General features: G+C 33.1%; 2 protein-coding genes across 4 annotated transcripts; one reads left to right on the top strand and one right to left on the bottom strand.

The window, feature by feature from the left end:
- The first annotated feature begins 11,102 nt into the window (after positions 1–11,102).
- Positions 11,103–11,534, top strand: LOC124933451 (2S sulfur-rich seed storage protein 1-like). The gene has a single exon (XM_047473888.1). The coding sequence runs from the start codon at positions 11,103–11,105 to the stop codon at positions 11,532–11,534; it is 432 nt and encodes a 143-aa protein (XP_047329844.1).
- Positions 11,535–11,773: 239 nt separating this feature from the next.
- Positions 11,774–19,032, bottom strand: LOC124927348. 3 transcript variants are annotated; one of them, XM_047467755.1, is made up of 19 exons: positions 18,758–19,032; positions 18,593–18,681; positions 18,301–18,410; positions 18,155–18,209; positions 17,693–17,781; positions 17,255–17,321; positions 17,114–17,176; positions 16,818–16,979; positions 16,597–16,690; positions 16,420–16,499; positions 16,245–16,320; positions 16,071–16,114; positions 15,861–15,928; positions 15,307–15,392; positions 15,041–15,198; positions 13,620–14,949; positions 13,244–13,527; positions 12,395–12,758; positions 11,774–12,303 (listed from the first exon to the last, which is right to left on the bottom strand). In XM_047467755.1, exons 1-19 carry the CDS (start codon positions 18,867–18,869, stop codon positions 12,035–12,037), a joined length of 3,600 nt encoding a protein of 1,199 aa, XP_047323711.1. In that variant the 5' UTR covers positions 18,870–19,032; the 3' UTR covers positions 11,774–12,034. The 3 variants fall into 3 exon arrangements, with proteins under 3 accessions (XP_047323711.1, XP_047323719.1, XP_047323727.1); XM_047467763.1 differs by lacking the exon at positions 18,758–19,032 and having other exon boundaries at positions 18,589–18,681; XM_047467771.1 differs by lacking the exon at positions 18,758–19,032 and having other exon boundaries at positions 18,305–18,410; positions 18,589–18,681.
- Between the last annotated feature and the right edge of the window lie 1,786 nt (positions 19,033–20,818).

Here is a 20,818-nt window from a genome sequence, read left to right as displayed (position 1 = left end):
AGACGTGTCATATTTTGACATTATTTTCATAGAACTTTGAAGAACCAATGTCTTCAAAAGGATTTTATGAAATAAATGAAAAAGAAAATTTATAAAGTCTTGATATGACTTATAACAAATTTTATAATAATGATATGAAAACTTGATCATACTTTTATTAAAAAGTGAATGTGACAATTATATATATCATGAAGACAATGAAAATTATTTCATTACGTGTCTTTTGTACGATATTTTATCATTGAAAATTACGATAAAAATGATAAAATCCATTAAGGATATGAATTGCACTAAACGAAATATCATGTTATTATCAAATGATATATTGATATTATTAAATGAAAGACTTTATGTCTTAAAGTGAATATGTTTACACTTAGAAGTGTAATCTACGTATGAAAATCTTCTAAGAAACTTATGATGGATAGATTAAACGTTATAATCTATATTTTTGACTTATGTCGAAAAATAAAATATTTTTATGTAAAATATATAATCGTTTACACGAAGGCAGAATAGTTCAAAGACATTTTGTCTACTAGTTAGCCAAGTAAACAATATTTCCATAAAAAAATAAATGATAAGCATGTACGGATGACTATGCTTCTTATTAGAAGATGTTCCAAGGTTAACTAAGAATGTACCAACATAAATTTCTAATTATTGTGATAGTAATTATAAATTGGACAAGCTTAGAGTCAGTGACAAGTCTAGACATACACGTCTTAGACATAATGTCATTAGACTATACTCTCTAATGAAGTTATCAAATTTGACTATGTAAGTCAAAGATAACATTGTGGATCCACTAATCAGATTATTGAATAGAGAGATAGTTTGAAGTTTTGTGAGACATTAGCCTACTATAAGTTGGTATGAAGGAAAACCCAACCTATGCAGACTGGAGATCCCAAGAACTAGGTTCAATGGGACAACCTAATTGTACTAACTTGGAAAGTTATTGTTGAGGATTAATTCTATAACGAAACAATATATATTTTGACGAGGATAAGCATATCGCTTTTAATGATTCTTTGTGAGCAAAGAGATCACCTATGTGAGAGAGAAGTGGGGCCGCTTCGAAAGAATTGCACGGCTCAATTCTAGACCCTCTCACAGAACCAGGCACGTGTTCCATGGCCAAAATGGACACATCCATGAGAGCTTGACATGTATCAGGGAGAATTCTATGTGAAAGTGTGTAATCGTTTACACAAAAGGCAGAATAGTTCAAGGACATCGAGTCTACTAATCAGCTAGTAAAGTTATATGCTTTCACAAGGGAAGGTTCAAAGGGTTACACCTACCTATCCTATGTAGAATTCAACTGTTGAACCTTCACCGGGTTAATCTTTCAATTTCCATTAATGTGGGGGATTGTTGGAATTTTAAACTAGTTCTATAAATTCCATTAATGAATGGAAATTAGAATATGGATAATAAAATCAAATCAAATTTACATGAAATTCAAACGTGAATTAAAGGGTGAAATTTGATCCAAATGTATAATTTATATCAATTAATTTAAATTAATTGATCTAAAATGCCTTGATGACCAATTAACAAAATGTTGTTAATTTGTAGTGTAACTTACATGAGTTTGTTATTATTATTATTATTTGTTATGATAATTTATATTATTATTAACAAATTAGAAAACCATGTAATGTTAGTATTGAATTGTAAATGCCTTAATTGTTTTGGCAAACAATTACTCTATAATGAAGAGAAAAACGTTAAGGTAATGAAGAGGCAGATAATGCCAACCGTTGGATCAAATGATGATTTTATTTAATGGTTTAACTTTCAACAATATATACCCATTCATTATTCATTTCACATCATTCAATCATCTTATATTTTTCTCACTCTAGAATTCCAAAAACCCTCTTCTTGTTTTGTGAATGTTCTTCGAGTTCTTTGCTCGATATTTCCGTTGAAACCCGGTGATAGTTCAGGTACGCTGATCAAGTTCGATGAGTAGTGATTTTAGTGCAGAATCACTACAGGATTCGTTGTACCCTGGGAGACAGCCATCCGCGATAAGCTCCAGCACAAACGGGAGACGATGGAACTGTTTTAAGGGAAATGTGCTAAGCACATGCCTCAAATCAACATTTTATCTGGTGATTTCGTTCTTTGTAACATTGTATTTATTTAATTTGTTTGTAACATCGTTTATATATATATTTCTGTAATTTTTCAAGACAAGATTTCTAACATTTCTTTCACGAGGCGCCTTAACCATGTTAAAATCACCACAAAAGCATCAAGCTATGATTCATTAATTTTGGATCTCATATAGTTTCTGGATAAAAGTATGCTTGTTGTTAAAGTCTACCTGACCATAAACAACAAATGCTCAAATGTTAACTTTAGTGAGGTATTTAAACTTAATGGAGATTGAGAATGCCCCAAAATACTTTAATCTGCTTGAAATAGAGTTATTTTCTAAACAACAAGTATCTTGCATGAATGTATATTAGCATTCAGATTCGGCCATTTAATTTTTTTCATTCTAATTAAACTAATAAGAAGACTTTCTTGAGATTTGAGACAAATGTTTTTGGAGGGAAATAATATCGCAATTACATGAGTTAATGAAAGTGAAAACAAATCTTCTTTTCTTATGGTTATTCAAATCCCTCACATTCCATTAGATTCATTCAATTATAAGATAATCTATTTGTAAAATATTATCACAATATTATAAATTATGATAATATCAATATTATTTTATATTATTATATTAGTTTTCTTATAAGTCTGGTGTAATTTATATATAATATAAATAACCTATTTAAATCAATATATAACATTCAATACAATTTCTCTATATTCTAACAAGGTATTAAAAATAGTTTTGTTTTTGAGCTACAAAATTTAGTCTTCTATTACCTCTATCAATGGTTACTTTAGTCATTGATGGAAGACTCTAATAATGCTCTAATAGTTATTATTATATTTTTTAATAAAAAAAAATTCTTTCAAATAATTTTTTTGATGTTCTTATTTTCTTCGGTAATCATATTCTCTAATTTTTGTTTTCAGTTGTTTTATCCCAGTAGTCAATGTACATATTTTTATTGGTCTTAATCTAATCATTTGTGCTTCTTTACTGATTATTTAGTCAACACATTGTCATTATTTTATTATAATGAGTTTCTTTTCAAGTGTTGTTTCACCCAAACATTCTATGCTCATAGAATTCTATATTCTTCGCTGATTTCTTTTATGCAACGCACTGTCATCCCGTCGTTGAATTTAGCTCGAGATTCACGAGTAACTTCGAAGTTCATTCGATTGTTGTTTCACCTTAGCGTTAAATGCCCATGAAATTCTACATCTTTGTTGGTTTATCAGTCAACACATTGTCATCATGTAACTGGATGGAGATCACGGATATATGAAGCTTGAAGAATACATCATCAATATTTTACATCTCGTATTCAACCTTAAGTTGTTCAAGTCCTTTTCATCTTGAGTTTAAGGAGTGTCATCCCGTCGTTGAATGGATCTTAAGACTCACGAGTAACTTTAGAGTTAATTCGGTTATTGTTCCACCTCAGTATTCAATGCCCATGAAATTCTACACCTTCGTTGGTTTATCAGTCAACACATTGTCATCTTTTAATTGGATGGAGATCACGAGTTTATGAAGCTTAAAAAATACATCATCAATGTTTCAATATCTCGTATTCAACCTCAAGTTGTTCAAGTCATTTTCATCTTGAGTTTAAGGAGGAATGTTATAATATAAAGATGATATATCTGTAAGATATTATCATAATCTGATAAATTGTGATAATTTTAATATTATATTATTATATTATATTAGTTCACTTATAAGTCTAATCTAATGTCAATATATTAGACATAACTTATGTAACAAAAAATATCCAATACAATTTCTCTTTATTTTGGGGGAAAACACACTTTCTCTTTATTATAACAGGGTATCAGAAATAAAATTTTGTTCTTAAGCTACAAAATCTAGTTTCCTACTACCTCCATTAATGTCATTGATGGAAGACTCTAATAATTCTCTAATAATTATTATATTTTTTTTAATAATTTATTTTTTCAAATAATTCTGTTGATGTTCTTATTTTATTCGATAATCATATTTTCTGAGTTTTATTTTCAGTTGTTTTATCCCATTAGCCAATGCCCGTATTTTTATTGGTCTTACTCCAATCATATGTGATATTTTATTGGTTATTTAGTCAACACACTATGTAATAAAAAAAACAACTTGTTTAAAAAGACCATAAGTTCATTTGTGTTAAATAGGAGCATGCTTGTCTTATTAGAAAAAGACACTTGAGTTGTCATCGTTCTACTATAAAAGTTGGGGGAAGTGACCTTATCAAATCACATCTGAGAGACGTCTATTATACACTTGTAGAGATATAGTAAGATCTCTTATTTGTTTAGCTTTTATCATCATTTGTTTTGTGTTTAACATTTGATTATAGTGAATCTTCTTTTGGACAAAAATTCCGTGGTTTTTATTCCTTGATTTGAGGAGGTTTTCCATGTTAAATTCTTGGTGTTCTTGTATCATTTATATTTTCTTTTGTATTTTTTATTTCTCGCTCCTACAGATCCAACCAAGTGGGGAATAATTTATTATCACAGGTGTGATTATTCCGTTTCATTCCAACATAATGGTATCAGAGCTCGGTTCTAAACATTTTTTTATTAACTTATGGAGATTAACACAAACAAAATGATTTTGTTGAATGATTCAAACTATCATATCTAGAAGGGTAAAATGAAAGATCTTCTATTTGTGAAATCTTTGCATTTACCTATTTTTTGTAGTGAAAAACTCATCTCCAAATTTGATGAGGAATGAGATTTTGAGCATGAACATGTACGTGGTTTCATTCGTCAATTTGTTGAAAAAAATATTTATAATAACCACATACAAGACAAATACACTTGTGGAGTAAGTTTAAGAATTTATATGCTTCAAAAAAAAGAAATAACAAATTATTTTTGCTCCAAAAGATTTTTCATTTGAGATATAGTGATAGTGTTACTATGGCTAATCACTTGAATTAGTTTCAAGGTGTTCTTGATCAGATGTCAGGAATGAGAATGAACTTCGAATACGATATTCAAGGGTTTTGATTATTGACTACTCTACCTGATTAATGAGAGACTTTTAAAGTTTCTCTTTGTAACTTTGTTTCTAATGGTGCAGTAACATTTAGATGGCCAAAAGTGTCTTTAATGAAAAATTGAGACGAAAATCTCAAGATTCTTCATCATAGTTAAATGTGTTTGTTGCTGAAAATCGGGGAAGACATGATAGTAGAGGCGAGAAAGATAAGTCAAGACAAGAGTTAGTACAAGTCTAAGTCAAAATACAAGCCCGTTGAATGTTACCATCGTAGTAAAAGTGGACACATTAAGAAGAATTGTTACAAGCTCAAAAATGAAGCGAACGGATCTAAGCAAAAGAAATATGTTTGTGAATATCGCGTCTTAATAACTACATATGATCTCTTCATTGTTCATAACGAGAATACAATTAACATTGTATGCGATGAGTCAACTTGAGTGATTGACACAGGAGTTGCCATACATGTTACGCCAAAGAAAGATTATTTTAAATCTTATATTTCTGATAATTTTGGAATATTGAAGAAATAATGTTGTAAGTAATGTTATTGGTATTGACAATGTTTTCCTAGAATCTGGAAATTGGTAGAAATTGCTGCTTAAAGATATTCGACATGCTCCAAACATGATGTTGAATTTGATTTGAACTGGAAAGTTTGATTATGATGGTTTCTTAATCTTTTTTTGTTCTAGAAAATGGAAATTTTTGAAAGGTAACCTCATAGTTTGAGGAGATAAGTTTTCTTATTTTTATTTAATGCAATCTTTGATGAGTAAAGATAATGTGAATGATGTACGAAGTAAAGAAGCTTCAAAGTTATGGCACCGAAGACTTGGTCACATTAAGGAAAAGGGGTTGAATTTGTTGGTTAAGAAAAATATTATTTCGAGTTTGAGTGATACGTATTTGGAGAATTGTTCTCATTGTCTTATAAGAAAGCAACTCGAGTATCGCATAATCCTCTTTCAAAAACTCAGATCTTTAGAGTTGGTGCATTCAGACGTTTGTGGACTTTTAAAGGTACAAACTATTAGTGGTACTCTTTACTTTGTAACATTTATTGATGATCATTCCAAAAAATTTGGATATATATTTTGAAAACTAAAGATGAAGTTTTACACAAGTTCATAGAATTTCATGTTCTTATTGAAAGAGAGACTGAAAAAAAGATCAAATACATTCGTAGTGATAATGGTGGTGAGCATTGTGGTATATTTGATGCATATTGTAAATAATATGTGATCAGACACCAAAAGACACCTCCAAAGACTCCAGAGTTGAATGGCCTTGCAGAAATTATGAACATGACAATTGTTGAGGATTAAATACTTGTTTTCAGAAACAAAGATGCCCCCAACGTTTTGGGGTGAAACATTAGACATGGTGATACATGTTAGTAATCTGAGTAAAAGAAATTATGGTAGTCTCAAGAACGATATATTGAAAAAGTGTTGAAAAGATTTAATATGGAGAAGACAAATAGCGTTGCCACACCTCTTGCGACACATTTTAAATTGAGCTCTGAACTTTGTCCTTCAAACGAGGATGGGAAAGAAGATATGAAAAATATTCATTATGTTGTTTGAAGTTTTATGTATGACATGGTTAGCACAAGACCACAAGACCACAAGACCAGACATTTCTTATGTCGTTGTCACTATGAGTAGGTTCTTTCCAATCTAGGAAAAGAATATTGGAAAGTTGTCAAGTGAATATATATATCTTCGAGGTACATCAAGTTTGTGACTTTGCCTTGAAAATGAGAGTCTAGATTTAATTGGTTATACAAACTCTAATATGGAAAGTGATGTTGATTTGAGAAAATTTACTTCTGATTATTTGATTACTTTTGCAAAGGAGTTGTTGCTTAGCAATCTAGGCTTCAAAAATGTGTTGCGTTGTCAACCGCTGAAGATGAACCTATTGTAGCAACTAAATATTGTAAATAATTAATTTGGGTTAAGAAATTATTATTTGAATTCGGTTTGTACGTATTTTTTTGTGATAGTCAAAGTTTAATTTACCTTGCGAAAAACTCAACATTTCATTCTAGATCGAAGCACACATTGATGTGAGGTATCATTGGATACGAGATGTTCTAGATGAAAAGTTGATGGTTTTAGAGAAAGTGCATACAGATTATAATTGCGCTAATATGTTGACCAAAACACCATCAAAAGGCAAGTTCGAGTTTTGTTGTTCAACCATAGGTTTGACAACAATCCTTCCATAGTTGTGATGAGAGAGTTTGTTGATTTATTTGTTTGGACTCTCAATTATGTAATAAAAAATCCAGTTTGTTTAAGAAGCCCTGAAGCCTAAAAGCCCATTTATGTTAAATAAGGACATGATTGTCTTATTGGTAAAAGACTATTGAGATGTCCTCGTTCAGCTATAAAATTTGGAGAAAGCGGCATTATCAAATCACATCTGAGAGATATATATTATACACTTGTAAAGAGTTAGTGAGATCTCGTATTTGTTTAGCTCTTATCTTTATTTATTTCGTGTTTAACATTTGATTATAGTAAATCTTCTTTTAGACAAAAGTCTTATAGTTTTTATTTCTTGATTTGAAAAGATTTTCCACGTTAAATTTTTTGTGTTCTTGAGTCATTTATATTTCCTTTTATATTTGTTGTTTCTCGCTACTAAAGATTCAATTCAAGTGAGGAATAGTTTATTATCACAATTGTGATTATTCCGCTTTATTCCCAACCACGGACGGATCTATATAAGGGCTCGGGTAGGCTGAAGCCCACCCAAAGAAAAAAATTACGGTAGAATTTCTTAAAAAAAATCAATATAATTCACTGTTTTTTCATCTAATTATTAAACAATGGTAAAAGTTTTACTTTTATATACTCGTTTTTTTCAAAATTTTCTCGTTATTATTTTATGCCCATCCTAAAAAAAATTCAAGCCCACCCCTGTTCGAAATCCTGGGTCTGTCCCTGTTCCAACAGTTTTGATGTATCCCAACATTCAGAGTGTTTCAATTGTTGTTTCACCCTAGTATTCAATGCCCATGGAATTCTACATTCTTCGTTTGTTTATCAGTCAACACATTATAATTCTGTAATTGAATGAAACTCACGAGTTATGAAGTTTGAAAAACACAACATCAATATTTCACAATCTCATTTTCAACCTCAAGTTGTTCAAACGTTTTTCATCTTGAGTTTGAGAATGAATGTTAGAATATAAGATATTATCATAATATTATAAATTGTGATAATATCAATATTATATTATTAATTTCCTTATAAGTCTAATGTAATGCCTATATAATAGACATAACTTATGTAACTCAATATATAACATTGAATACAATTTCTCTATATTCTAACAAGATTATATTATTTAACATAAACCCTTAAATTGATTGAAGTTTTGGAATAACCATTTCAAGTTATGTTTGGACAATAGTGACTCTGTCAATTGCATCTATAGGATCACAGTTTCAATATCATAATCGAAGTTACAAATCTATTTTTTACACGTTTATTTTAGGGTAATTGATGCTTTTGAACCGCTATCTACGACTTCAATGTAAACAATATTTGCGAAACTCAACATTTCTTCAAATTCCCTTTCGAATTCGTTGTTAGTGCTCTCCTGAGATTTGTTGACAACAAGTTTTATCGCCATAGTTGGGCTAGTTTCTTTTAGGGGAACCAATATTGAAGGGATAATGTGGGGAAAGAATAGGGGAATATAGTCTGTGGCTTTGAGGTTAGATATATTGAAGTATAGTTTGCGATAAGAGGTTCAAGAGGTGAGTTTGTGTGAACGGAAAATAATGAGGGAAGGGTTGTTCAATAAACGATCAAAGATGATGTGTTTAGGGGTGGAAAGGGTTGGGTGAGGATAGGGTTGATTAGGTTATGGTGTATGTTAAGGGGGTGTTATCCTTTTGTCTTCTCGTGTAAGATATTATGAGGTTGTTATATCGGTTGGAATTTAGATCGAAGAGAGATTGAGCAATGTAAATCTGTGTTTGTGAGAAATGAGGTTGTGTATTTGTTGTGTCAGAAGGAAGTAAAGAGTTGAAGCGGTTAAATATAGTGATGGATGGTATGTGGGAATGAGGAGGTGAACAGGTAGTAGTTTGTGTGCGTGATGTTTTAACGTCATAGTTTATACTTTATTGATAGTGTTTGGTTGATTATATGTTGAGGGTTGGTTTGATTTTGGAGGATTTTTGGGCTATAAGGTTTTTTCAGTTGAATAATTTTCACCAAATCTAATAGGATAACGTCAATGTTCAAGTAGAGAGTCATTGATAACCTTTGAATAAGAGAAACTCTCTAACTTTGGAGTCAACTAAAGGAGATTTTCTAAAGGTTTTAATGTTGGGTGTAGGTTTGGTTGGATAAGACTGTCGGAAGAAGGGGGCGGATGAGAAGTTTTGGGTGAAACATAAGTTTGGTAGTGGGTTTTAGGCTAAGTGTGAGAATGGGCAGATATGTTTTGAAGCGAGTTGGGTTGTGGGTTAGGGTGGACGGTCGGCTTAGGGTTGCGTATAGGAGTTAGGATTGGACCGTGTGGCAATGGGTTGTGGTTGTTCGAAAGGGGTGAATTAGTATGTAGATTTGTGTTGCAAATAGGGAACAAGGAAGTTAGGTAAGTTGCAAACATGGAACAAGGAAGCTAGGTAAGGGTTTGAGATGGGACGGCCGACAGCGACTGGTTGCAGTCGATCTCTCTCGTCGTCGGTCTGTGTCGTATCTGAAAAATATGTGTTGAGGAGAGGGCAACGACTGACAGCAAATGAGCCAAGCCGAGCTCAAAATGGCTTGAGCTCAAACTCGGTTCAATTCAATTTCTATTAGCTCGGCTCGAACTCAAACTATTTTGTAAATTGAGTTCGAACTCGACTATTCACTTACCAGCTCAACTCGAAAATCTTGAATTAAAATCAAGTTTTTAAGCTAAAGCTCGAATTTAAGTCAAAACAAATTTTTAAGATAAAAATATTATACTATTATAATTATTCAACATTCAAAAAAACATGATATTTTAAAATATCATACTACCATAACTATTCTTTGTTTGCCCTCTCTATCAATTAATAAGGCGGTTGCAAAGGGATTAAATGAAGATGGAGTTTGCAATCTATAAAAGGGAGAGATGAACATGAAATGTAGATGAAGATGGAGCATAATGATTATAGATTAAAATGGAGGAGAGAGTTTTAGAATAGATGATGGAATAGGTATTAGGGTTTTGGAATAGAAGAATATGACAGAACCAAGAATATTACTGTCCACAATCCACATAGACAAAATTAAAAAGAGATTTGTTTTAAGTTTTTAGATTTTAATAATAAAAATAAATAAAAGATAATATATTATATATTGTTTTGCTCGAAAAAACTTGACAAGCGATAAAAAAATATTATATAATATCGAACTTGACTCAAATATTAAACGAGTCGGCTTTAGTTCGACTTGAAAATTAAACGAGTCTGCTAACAGTGAATCTCCCCTATCTCATTGGATTGATTTAAATTGATAATGGTTAATTAAGAAAAACATCTATCAAACAAAATATAAAGAACTAATCTATATAATAATGCTAAAAAAATAAAGTAATAAAAAATCCTTGGTAATAAACAATTTAAATTTTGTTTTATTTATCTAACTGCTATTTATCCTAAATGTAATTAATTTTATCTGGTTCCAAGAGTTGTAAAAACTGGTTTTCTAACTCTTTCTGTCAGTGAAATTTGAATAGTTGAGATGCAGAGAGAGGGAGGGAAGGAGATGAATACCTGTAGAAAAGGATTGTATTCCATGCACATAATATGTTTCATCGTGTACTTGATCAACTGCAATATCCTGTTGTAGAATGATGAAATGAATGAATCTACACGTTCTCGCCATGCATTTCTTTCAATCTAATATATATACAAGTACCTCCACCCCTTACTTCTTCATCCTGATCAAAACTAACTAAATCAATCATGGGAAAGCTGACAATCCTCGCCCTCTTGTCCGTCTTGGCCCTAGCCGAGATAGTCACCGCCTTAAGAATCACAACCACAGTTGTAGAAGATGACAATATTCCAGAACAGAGAAGTCACGAGCAAATCCAAACAAAGCAACAGCTTCAGCACTGCCAGACCTACCTCCGAGAGATAGCCCGCCGCCCTGCAACCCGACGTGGACAGGGGGATCGACTTGAGCAGTGCTGCAATGACCTAAGAAGCCTGGACCAGGAGTGCCGCTGCCAGGGTCTTCAGCAAGCCATCCTCCACCAACAACAGCAGCAACAACAACAGACACACCAAGGAGAAGGATTCCAGGAACGGCTTCTCAAGGAAGCAGAGACTCTTCCATCTAAGTGCGACACTACACCACGAACCTGCTCCTTCCAAAGGCCCAGATGGATCTAGATAATGTACAGTCTCATGACCTATCAAAATAAGCAAGCATAATATATATGATATGATTATTATGCCTCTGAAATATAAATTGAAGACTTCTCTTTGCCATACCATGTATCCACTCTGGCTAAGATAGATCAGATCAAGCCCTTGTTTAACTCCTTTGTTGTCCTATCATCAATCAATATAAAAAATAATACTAAACACAAAAAAAAGGGTGTTTTAGTCATTTAACCCAAAACAATCCTTACCATCAAACACAAAATGGATTGAAATATGACACAAATCACAAAATGGGTACAAGAGGTTTCTTATAACAAAACTTTCACTCTCAAACCTATCTCTGTTAGGCCACAAATCACAAAATGGTATGCATATTACTGCCACCATGTATATATGTTTGTATTTCTTTATATATACAATAAAGAATATTGGCAACTAGTTGAGCCATAAATTGAGAAGAAGAAGAAGAAGAAGAAGAAGAAGAAGAAGAATGACAAAAAATGAACTCAAAGTTGAGTTCGCAATCGGGCTAATACATTCTGCATATTTTCCAATTTGTCGCTTAGTTGTTTAATATCTGCAAGGTGTTGAGTAGAAGAAGATTCAGCTTCTTTAAGAGCATCACACTTAGCCTGAGAATCATACAGCATCTCTTCAAGTGAGTTCACAGTTGACTCTAAGCTTGGGTGAAGACTTACACCATTAACGGTTGAATATGGACTCCAACCAGTAACAACCTTTTTCGGAGTGAAAATTCTATCAAAGCTTTCACTCCCTGTCATCAAACATTAAGATCCTTAGTTTTTTGTTTTTTTAAAGTAACATGGTTGTTTATACATAATAATAATAATAATAATAATGCATACCAAGATTTGTTAGTTGAGTTATAGCTGCAGGACCGAAGGACTTCTCCAGCTTCAGAACCCGCAGGACACCGGCTACTATTCTACCCATAGAATCGACCTCAGACGTACAAAGGAGTGCTAGATGTTGAAGCTCGTCCTTTGTCACAACTGCCTCAATCGGCTGATGAACAGAGAATCTCAAGTGCTCAACTCCCCATTCAGACATGTTATCAATGAGGCCCTCTTCTCCAGATATCACCACTCTGGCCTCCAAATTTATGCCACCGTGTGTTTCAGAACTCCCTTTAAGCCCAGAAGGTATTCCATCTTCCAGAATCAGATTTAGAGCCTGAGGCTTTAAGATCTCTAAGCCTTCCACACCCACCTGTATTGCAATTTTCTACTGTCAGAAGTCGAGATCAAACCTATATGTCCCTCATTTGAAAGTTAATGGCAACTATACAAGAATGTTTAAATCCTTTATATGAAAGGAAGTGTGTCAATGCCCTTGGATGTATCAACCAAGCAGTTACGAAACCAAACTACAGAGATGCATGCTTACAACTATTTCTGCATGAAATTGTTAAAAATGCTGAAATTACATTTAAGTAATCCAAAGCTTGATCTAAGAAACTTCAAAAGAAGAAAATAATAACATAAAAATGAACTATTTTCAGTTAGTGTTTAAGGCTTGGTATGGACATGGTTTAATAATAAAATCCTTCCAACTCAATTCAGTTAATGGAAATAAACTTCAGCTTCATATCATACTGGCTATGCAAAAAAGGAATATACATCCAAGTTCAATCTGTCTATATGCATCTAAGGATGCATGTCAATCGATTGTATATGTAAGAAACGTATGCTTACAGTGATTAATTCAATAGGATATTTCTTTGGTCTGTATGATTTCTTCTCTTTTCCATCCACAACATGCTTTGGGCTACTATTTGCTTTTACTAGTAAACTTCTGAAAGTTGTGTGCCAGCATAACTCTTCCCTGACAGAACCCTCAATTTCTGTAATAATAACCCTTGGTGTGTCTTGTGCACCTTCAAGGGCAAATAACCAATCTCTAAATTCTATACATACATCCACGTCATCTGGGGCACCCAGGCTCAAGAAACCACTGTCTGTGTCTGTCGAATCATCATCTATGGGCATAAAAGAGGAAAACATTTGACATCCATAAACAGATAAAATAAAATGGAAGAAAAAAGTTATACAACTATAGAATCAAGCTTACTTGCATTTCTCCGTGTTGGCTCATTAGCAATCATGGGTGAAGCTTTGAAAAGTTTTGACAGTGGACTTAGAGACAATCTCTCTAGTCCTCTAGAAAGCCCCTCACCAGGACCACCATCTGACCCCAGTATTCCGAAACGATGTAATAGTGCTTCAGCATAGTTCATTCCTCCCCCAAGCCGAATACCAGCAATACAGGCAGACAAACTTAAACTATGACACTCTATATCACTTGCATCAAATGGAATCACATGATCCATTATTATATCTAAAAATGGTTGTGTCGGGGTTTTGTTCCTATTTTTATGCACCCAGAAGACAGGTCTTAGTTGATGATGACCATTAACAGTCATTACATCATCATTTCCCTCGGATGATAAGATGGTCCCATTTTCATATACTGAATTTCCCCCAGTATCTGCACAATCCACCTCAATACTGTTCCATTTTATAACTGACGAAACAGCCATTGCACCACCAAGGGTTCTATGAGCAACTTTAACGAATAGATCTTCTCCAACAAATTGAACAAGAGGCAGTCCCTGCATGTCATTCGAAGAAAATTCTAGGAATCTTAACTGGAGGCCTTTAACTGCTAAACTAACAGCAGTGTCACTAGGAACCTTTTCCAGTATACTTTCACCAACTGATACATTTGTTGTATTCTTCGGTACACTATGTTGTTTTCCAATGACAGCAATCTTCTCACTGACACTACCAAAATATGCACAGAGATCTAGCACAAAAAATAACTGCTCAATGGAAGTGTTGGAATTATAATGTTTGCAGGCAACGCCAACTCTAACAATTCCACCCGGAGGAGGAATATTAATTAATGGGCTTCCATCAGCTGTAACCATAGCTACCTCGGTACAAGCATCTTTCAGCTCAACACATCTCAAAAAACTAGAAGGTGACTTAGAACTATGTACAGCAGACGGCTGGTCACTCAAATCTAGAGACAAAGTTATCAAAGAGGCCTTTGCTGTCCACTTCTTCTGGCTAGCATCAACAGGTTGGCTGTTCCAAAGACAGAAGCAAGCAGGATCCTTCTCCAGGTTCAGTAGATTGAGTTTTAGGAAAGGTGATTCTGAGAGTAACACATCCTCCATACGAAGTCTAGCACCAGCAAAGCTGCTTCCTAGAGAACTGTCAAAGTTGCTAGAAGAATGTTTTGTTCCCACATTCAGAGGAACATTTACATCTAACCCCTTCAGAAAGAACATGACAGTATTAACTGAAAAATCAGGTAAAACAGCACCAGGATTGACCACAATTCCATCAGCAAGCAAGGAACATATCCTCAAGCAGGATTCTTCTTGAAGATGAATCTGGAGGTAGAACAGAAATACAGTGTTACAGTCAACATATGTTAGTCAGAGGTGTTATAATAAGATCACTTATGCAGGCATAACTACATACAGTGAGTGGCTGGCAATCAACAGTAGTCTGAGAAGAAATAGATGGTGGTACTGGGGAAGGCTGGATTCGAAGAGAATGGAGAGATATTAAAGGAACATCATCATGTAATTGCCCTAGCTGATCATCCAGTGGATATATTGGAGGACAAAAGCTTTTAGCTGCCCAAACAACAGCAAAAATTTGAACCTTGCGACCCATTGAATCAAACAAGAAAAATAGTATTTAACGAGGGTAACATTTTGTAGAGACAGTAACACTGGCAATACCGAATTCTGGAATCTGCAGAAAGCTTCCCGGCACATGTTGCACAGATGGTTCGACCAGAGTGCATGGAGGGCGTGAAAATGTATCACTGCATTATTCTCAATAATATACACATTAATATCTATACTATGGTAAACAAATTCAGGAATATAAGAGACAAGTGTAACTTGTGAATATTTGGTAGGAACTATCCTATGAACTTCCAGTCACATAGAGGCTACAATCTCACAGAGACAAGTGTGACTTGTGAATTGCAAGGACATGTGAGTTATGATCATTATGATACAACTCCTGTTTGTGATGGTATATATTATATTTATAACAATAGAAACACGTTTCTTTTTATGATACATGCGGCTAATAGTATATATGATATGGCAGTAATCTCCAGTTTTTAATGCATGTGCAGGGATTTGCTGAGTTATTATGAAGGTCTGAAGCTTGTGAGTATTACTATTAGCTCACATCTTTTAAGAAGCTGGTTGATAAATTGACATAATTAACCAGACTTGGAATCTAATATGGTTGCTATGGTGTAAAAGAAGACAAAAAATACCTCAGAAAGAGTCCACCTATCCTCACGCGAGTCAAGTAATTGGCAGATTCTCCATCAGAAACACATGCCTGCACAGTTAATGGTATAACTGTAATGTTCAACTAGCTCCTAAAAAGCACACTTGCCAAAAAGAATAGAATAACATCTAACGCCTAATGAACATGAGTATTCAGCAGAGAACAAGCTACTTATAAGTAATGTAGACAATACCCGAGAAAAGAAAAGTGATTGCATCAGTAGCTCAATCTTGAACTCTGCAAGTCAGTAATAAGATCAATAAGAAGCTTGTTTACAATTTATATACATAATGTGATCTTATTCAAAGCATATATTTTCCGGTTTCAAGTGAAGGGGTGTGGGGGGTTTCTACAAGGAATAACTAACCAGCATCCTTAATGCGAAGAAATATGTGATCAACAATGATAGACACTAAAGAACGCCCTGCTGCCTCTGTAGCGCACTGCATTGGTCCAAAAAATGAGTGAGAAACTAGATGTTTTTCCCTATGAATAATGTTCACAAATTAGTTGATGAAATTATAAATTTAGGGTGATATTACCCGTTGGTCATTTGGATTTACATCTCCTCTGTTTAGACAGATATATAATCCAGTCAGAAAGCGGAGAACAGCTCGTAATCCTGCTCATATAATGACATCATTCTTCCTGATATTGTTAGAAAGTAAAACAGAGAAGTAGACAACAAAATATTCAAGAATGCCCTCCAATTAGCTCACCTGGTTCACTTAAAGCAGGACAGACAGCTTCAGGAATATGCAACTGAACCTCAAGTCCCAGTGGACTGTTTAGTTCTGTCCTTTGCACAGTAATCTGATTGAGATGCAAAAATCAAAAAGTAATGAGAACACATCCGTAGCATCACAGATAATTGTTTTAGGTAAGACCAGCCCGTGGTAAGAAGTACTGAGCCAACTATGAAGTGTCTATAATGCATTACATGAGCTTGTCCAGATATTCCTTCAATAAATCTTTCACCACCGAAAAACATTCGCTTTGCACCATCATCATCTTTCTTATTGGAGCCACTTCGAGAGTCCGCAACCGCAAACATGTCAGGATGAGGCAAAAGGTCGATGGATAAAGACTCCCACTCAAGTTTCTAGATTTAAAAACAAGAGAAAGAGGAATATAAAATTTAACTATGCATCACTTCAGAAGAACAGAAATGGGACTAGAACATTCCAAGTAAATGATGCTGGACAGCTAGCTGATGCCACAAAATATGAGATGTACCTTGAATAAGTATATATATTTCTTGTTATTTGAGAAATCCCTTGCTTCTTTCAGATTGACGACCTAAAATAAGAAAAGTACGACTAAGAAATCACGGAGAAAGCAAAGAGTTTGAAAAACAAAAAGATTCTAGAAAATTACATTCCAATTCGCATCTGTTGTATAAAGTGAAAGGTTGCGCATGGTAATAGCCGCCATAGGTGACATCCTGGTAGGGAAAAATCAGTGAGAGATTGTCAAATAAGTAACCAGGTTAGATAAAATATATTGTGTAACCAGAATAACTCATATGCAAGATCATTTGTGGAAATGATGACCTGTCCAATTTAAGAGACATCACCAAGTATTCTATAGCCATTTATTTTGGTTAATAGAAGAGATCTAAAGAAATGAAAATGTAAAGAGGCAATAAGCTTCATGCCAAGTAGTAATGTAGATTAGAAGATGCAAGTGTATAATTAAATCAACTCCTAGAAGAAACACTGGATGTCCCCCACATGAGTGAACTTTTTACAAATTCTAGGAAAAGGTACAAAAACAAAAGAAAGCACACACGAGTTGATGAGTTTAACCAATTACCATATAGTTTCTCCCTTTTTACGTGCACCTCCATGCGTTTCAATAAGTAAATTAACAGTGCGAACTTGCACTGTCATTCCATCTGCAATCTGATCAGTTTTAAAGGTCAAGCAGTCAATAGATCCATCAAATAGATCACTCCAGTTACAAGAGTCCAATTAAAGATTATAGCTTGTATCAATAGACAGGAAAACAGAACTATTAACTAAACGGTGAATCACCAAGAAATGAAGATCAAATAACAGGCCATGAATATACTCCAGAATGTCGGTCAGCATGATATAAGGAGAATCCAATACTGAACAAAATAGGGTTGATCCCAACTTAACAAATTACCTGTGGGTGGTATATCTATTGTAACACCTAAATTTGTTAATAAGGTTTGCTTGAATTAAGTTAGAATGTTAGTCTACTAGTGAACTAATTTGAATAGCACAGTTCTAAAAATTAAAAATCACCTACCTTATCAGCAAATCCGTAACCACTTCCCTTTCCAGAATTGGTGGATGATGTTGCACTACAAAGAAACAGTGAAGATGAGTAGTTCGTCCCAATAATAAACTAACTAAATTATCACAAAACATTGTGCTGAAGAATAAAAGCATTACCTACTTGTGTTTCTACATGCATCAAAGTCATCATTCTCTTTCAGAACCAAATCAAGTCTATCAATCTCCACAAGGATGGGTTCTATTTGTACATTGCTTACAGATGGGAGCTTCATAATTCCATACCATCACCAAGAAAATAATGTATATGTCAAATAAAAGAAAGGTCTATCATGTTAAGAACTGGAGCAATGAATGGTTAAAACTATCAAGAATCACTTCAATTTTAAATCTTAAATCTTCTGAAGCTCAAATTAACAAATGAAAATCACTGAATCAAGAAATTACCAACCGTTATCTCCAATTTCCCTACTTTCGCAGTAGTAACACTCAAAGCAGGTGGTAATCCGATAGTGGCATGCAATACATCTCCATCTATATCTATAGAATTCATAAGAATAAAGTAAATCTCCATTTAAAGCAAAGCAAACAAGAATTAGTCTAAAATAAACCATACCCAAATTAGACAACTGAGCAGTTCGGCCCTGAAGTTTGAACTGATCTCTAGTAAACGATTTGAGCCAGTACTTAAGCGTATATTCTAATGCTCGCGCCAGTATGGACTCCATTTCGGAGTTCACCAGCTTCTACACAAGTAGTGTTCCAATCCAATATTGATCAAGATCTAATAGAGAAGATCAAACCGAACCGGAAGAAGTAGCCGGAAAATGTTGAACTGATCGGCGGCGGAATGGAGGAACGACGACGGGGAACGATTTGGTTGGTTTTCTGAAATAGAGGGAAAGTCGGCGTCTGATTTGTGTGTCGTTGGCACGTGCCAAGTTTCACACGCGATTTGTTCGGCGATTGGGGTATAGAGTAGTATTGGGGGCAGGCGTGAAGCTTTTGGTGTGGACGCAATCATTGACCGTTGATTAATTTGATGATGATAAACAAGTGGGGCCGATGAAAGATTGGACGGGTATGATTAAAGTGGGGGAAAACCGAGGAGGATTGGAACGTAACCTTATGCCTCGGATCGCGAGATTTTGTTTTCTTATGGTAATCTGACCAAAGATGTTGTGTCGTTGTTTTAGAACTTGTTTGATCTTTGATTTTATTTTATTTTTTATCTAGATTTTGAATAATTTTTTTTTTTTTTTTTTCTTTTAACTCGACAAATTTTACACTGAGTTATCTTGATGGAGTTATGATTTTTTTTTTATATATGGACATGTTTTGTGTTTGTGTTAAAACAATTTTCATCATTTTTAATAAATGGATAATTTAAAAAAAAAATTGACTAAATATATTTTAAAAGGTAAGAGATTGTTAGGATTGAGGTTATTTAAATAACTTGATTATTTAGAAAATAATTGTAGACGATGATTTTAAGAAGGTAAAAAAATGTCAGTAATTTTTTTTTTTAAAGAGTATTAATATATAATGATAAAATAAAAACTAATAATTTTAAATATAAGGTATTTGAATATTTTGAATTCTAAATGGTATGATATAATGAAAAAGATGAGAATAATATGATATTTTTGGATTATAGTTATTTGAATATCCTAAACTAATTAGGCTTATTTTTTAAAAATTTAATAGTTGTTCTATCATTTAAATAAGAGAGTTAAACAAATAAAAAATATATATGAAATTATAATAGTTATTTTGGTATTTTGATGAATAAAATAAGTGATGATAGATGATAAAATAATATTGCGTTTTAGATAAAAAAAAATTAAAAAAAAAAAAACAATATCAAACAAGCTCTTAGTTGTGGAGTATTCTAAATTTACATAATTAATTAGACTCGTAAGCTTGTTTGTATTAATAATACAATATCAACTTAACATATAATAATAGATAGAAAATCTGATTGTCCATAACACCATATTAGAGAAAACTGTCTTAATCTCATTCATTCTCTATTTTTATTGATTTTCCATTTTGAAACAAACCTAATTAAGATATAGGATTATTTGAAAAACAAATAGATAAAATGAAAGTTCTACAATGAGAAAATTAATTATTTTTTAATTTAAAAAATTAACACAATTTTTAAGATCATGACTCTCTTCAGTTTAAGGCGTTTAAAATGGTATATATTTTACAATAAAATTGGTAAATTATAAGTTAGGCAACTGATTATTAAAGCAACTAAGTGGGGATGGGGTAGGGGGTGCTTTATTCTTAATGGACGCAATTAGCAATTCCAAATATAATAATTAGTGACAGCTTATATTCCCATAAAAAAAAATGTAATACTTCCTGTCTTAAGGAAATGTTAAAGTGTTATTCTGAGTGCTCTTCAAGTTCGGCTTTTCTTTTTTATTTATAAAATAAAAACTGAACAATTGCACATGCTATGTTTATACTTTTTTTTCAATAAATTAAATCATGGACCCATAAAAGACAATTAAATATATATAGATAGTTTTAAAATGTATAATAAAAAATGTTTTAAATCCAATGGGAAATAAATGTATCTAATTCATTTGTTTGCATTTCAATATTCAAACTAGCAAAGATATTCTTAATCTAAGAAATGAAAAAAAAAAATACTTTCTGGTCA

The sequence above is a fragment of the Impatiens glandulifera genome, chromosome 1 (assembly GCF_907164915.1).
Source record: "Impatiens glandulifera chromosome 1, dImpGla2.1, whole genome shotgun sequence".
NCBI classification, from domain to species: domain Eukaryota; kingdom Viridiplantae; phylum Streptophyta; class Magnoliopsida; order Ericales; family Balsaminaceae; genus Impatiens; species Impatiens glandulifera.
The sequence above is the reverse complement of the archived record's forward strand: the minus strand, read 5'-3'. Positions and strand labels throughout refer to the sequence as shown.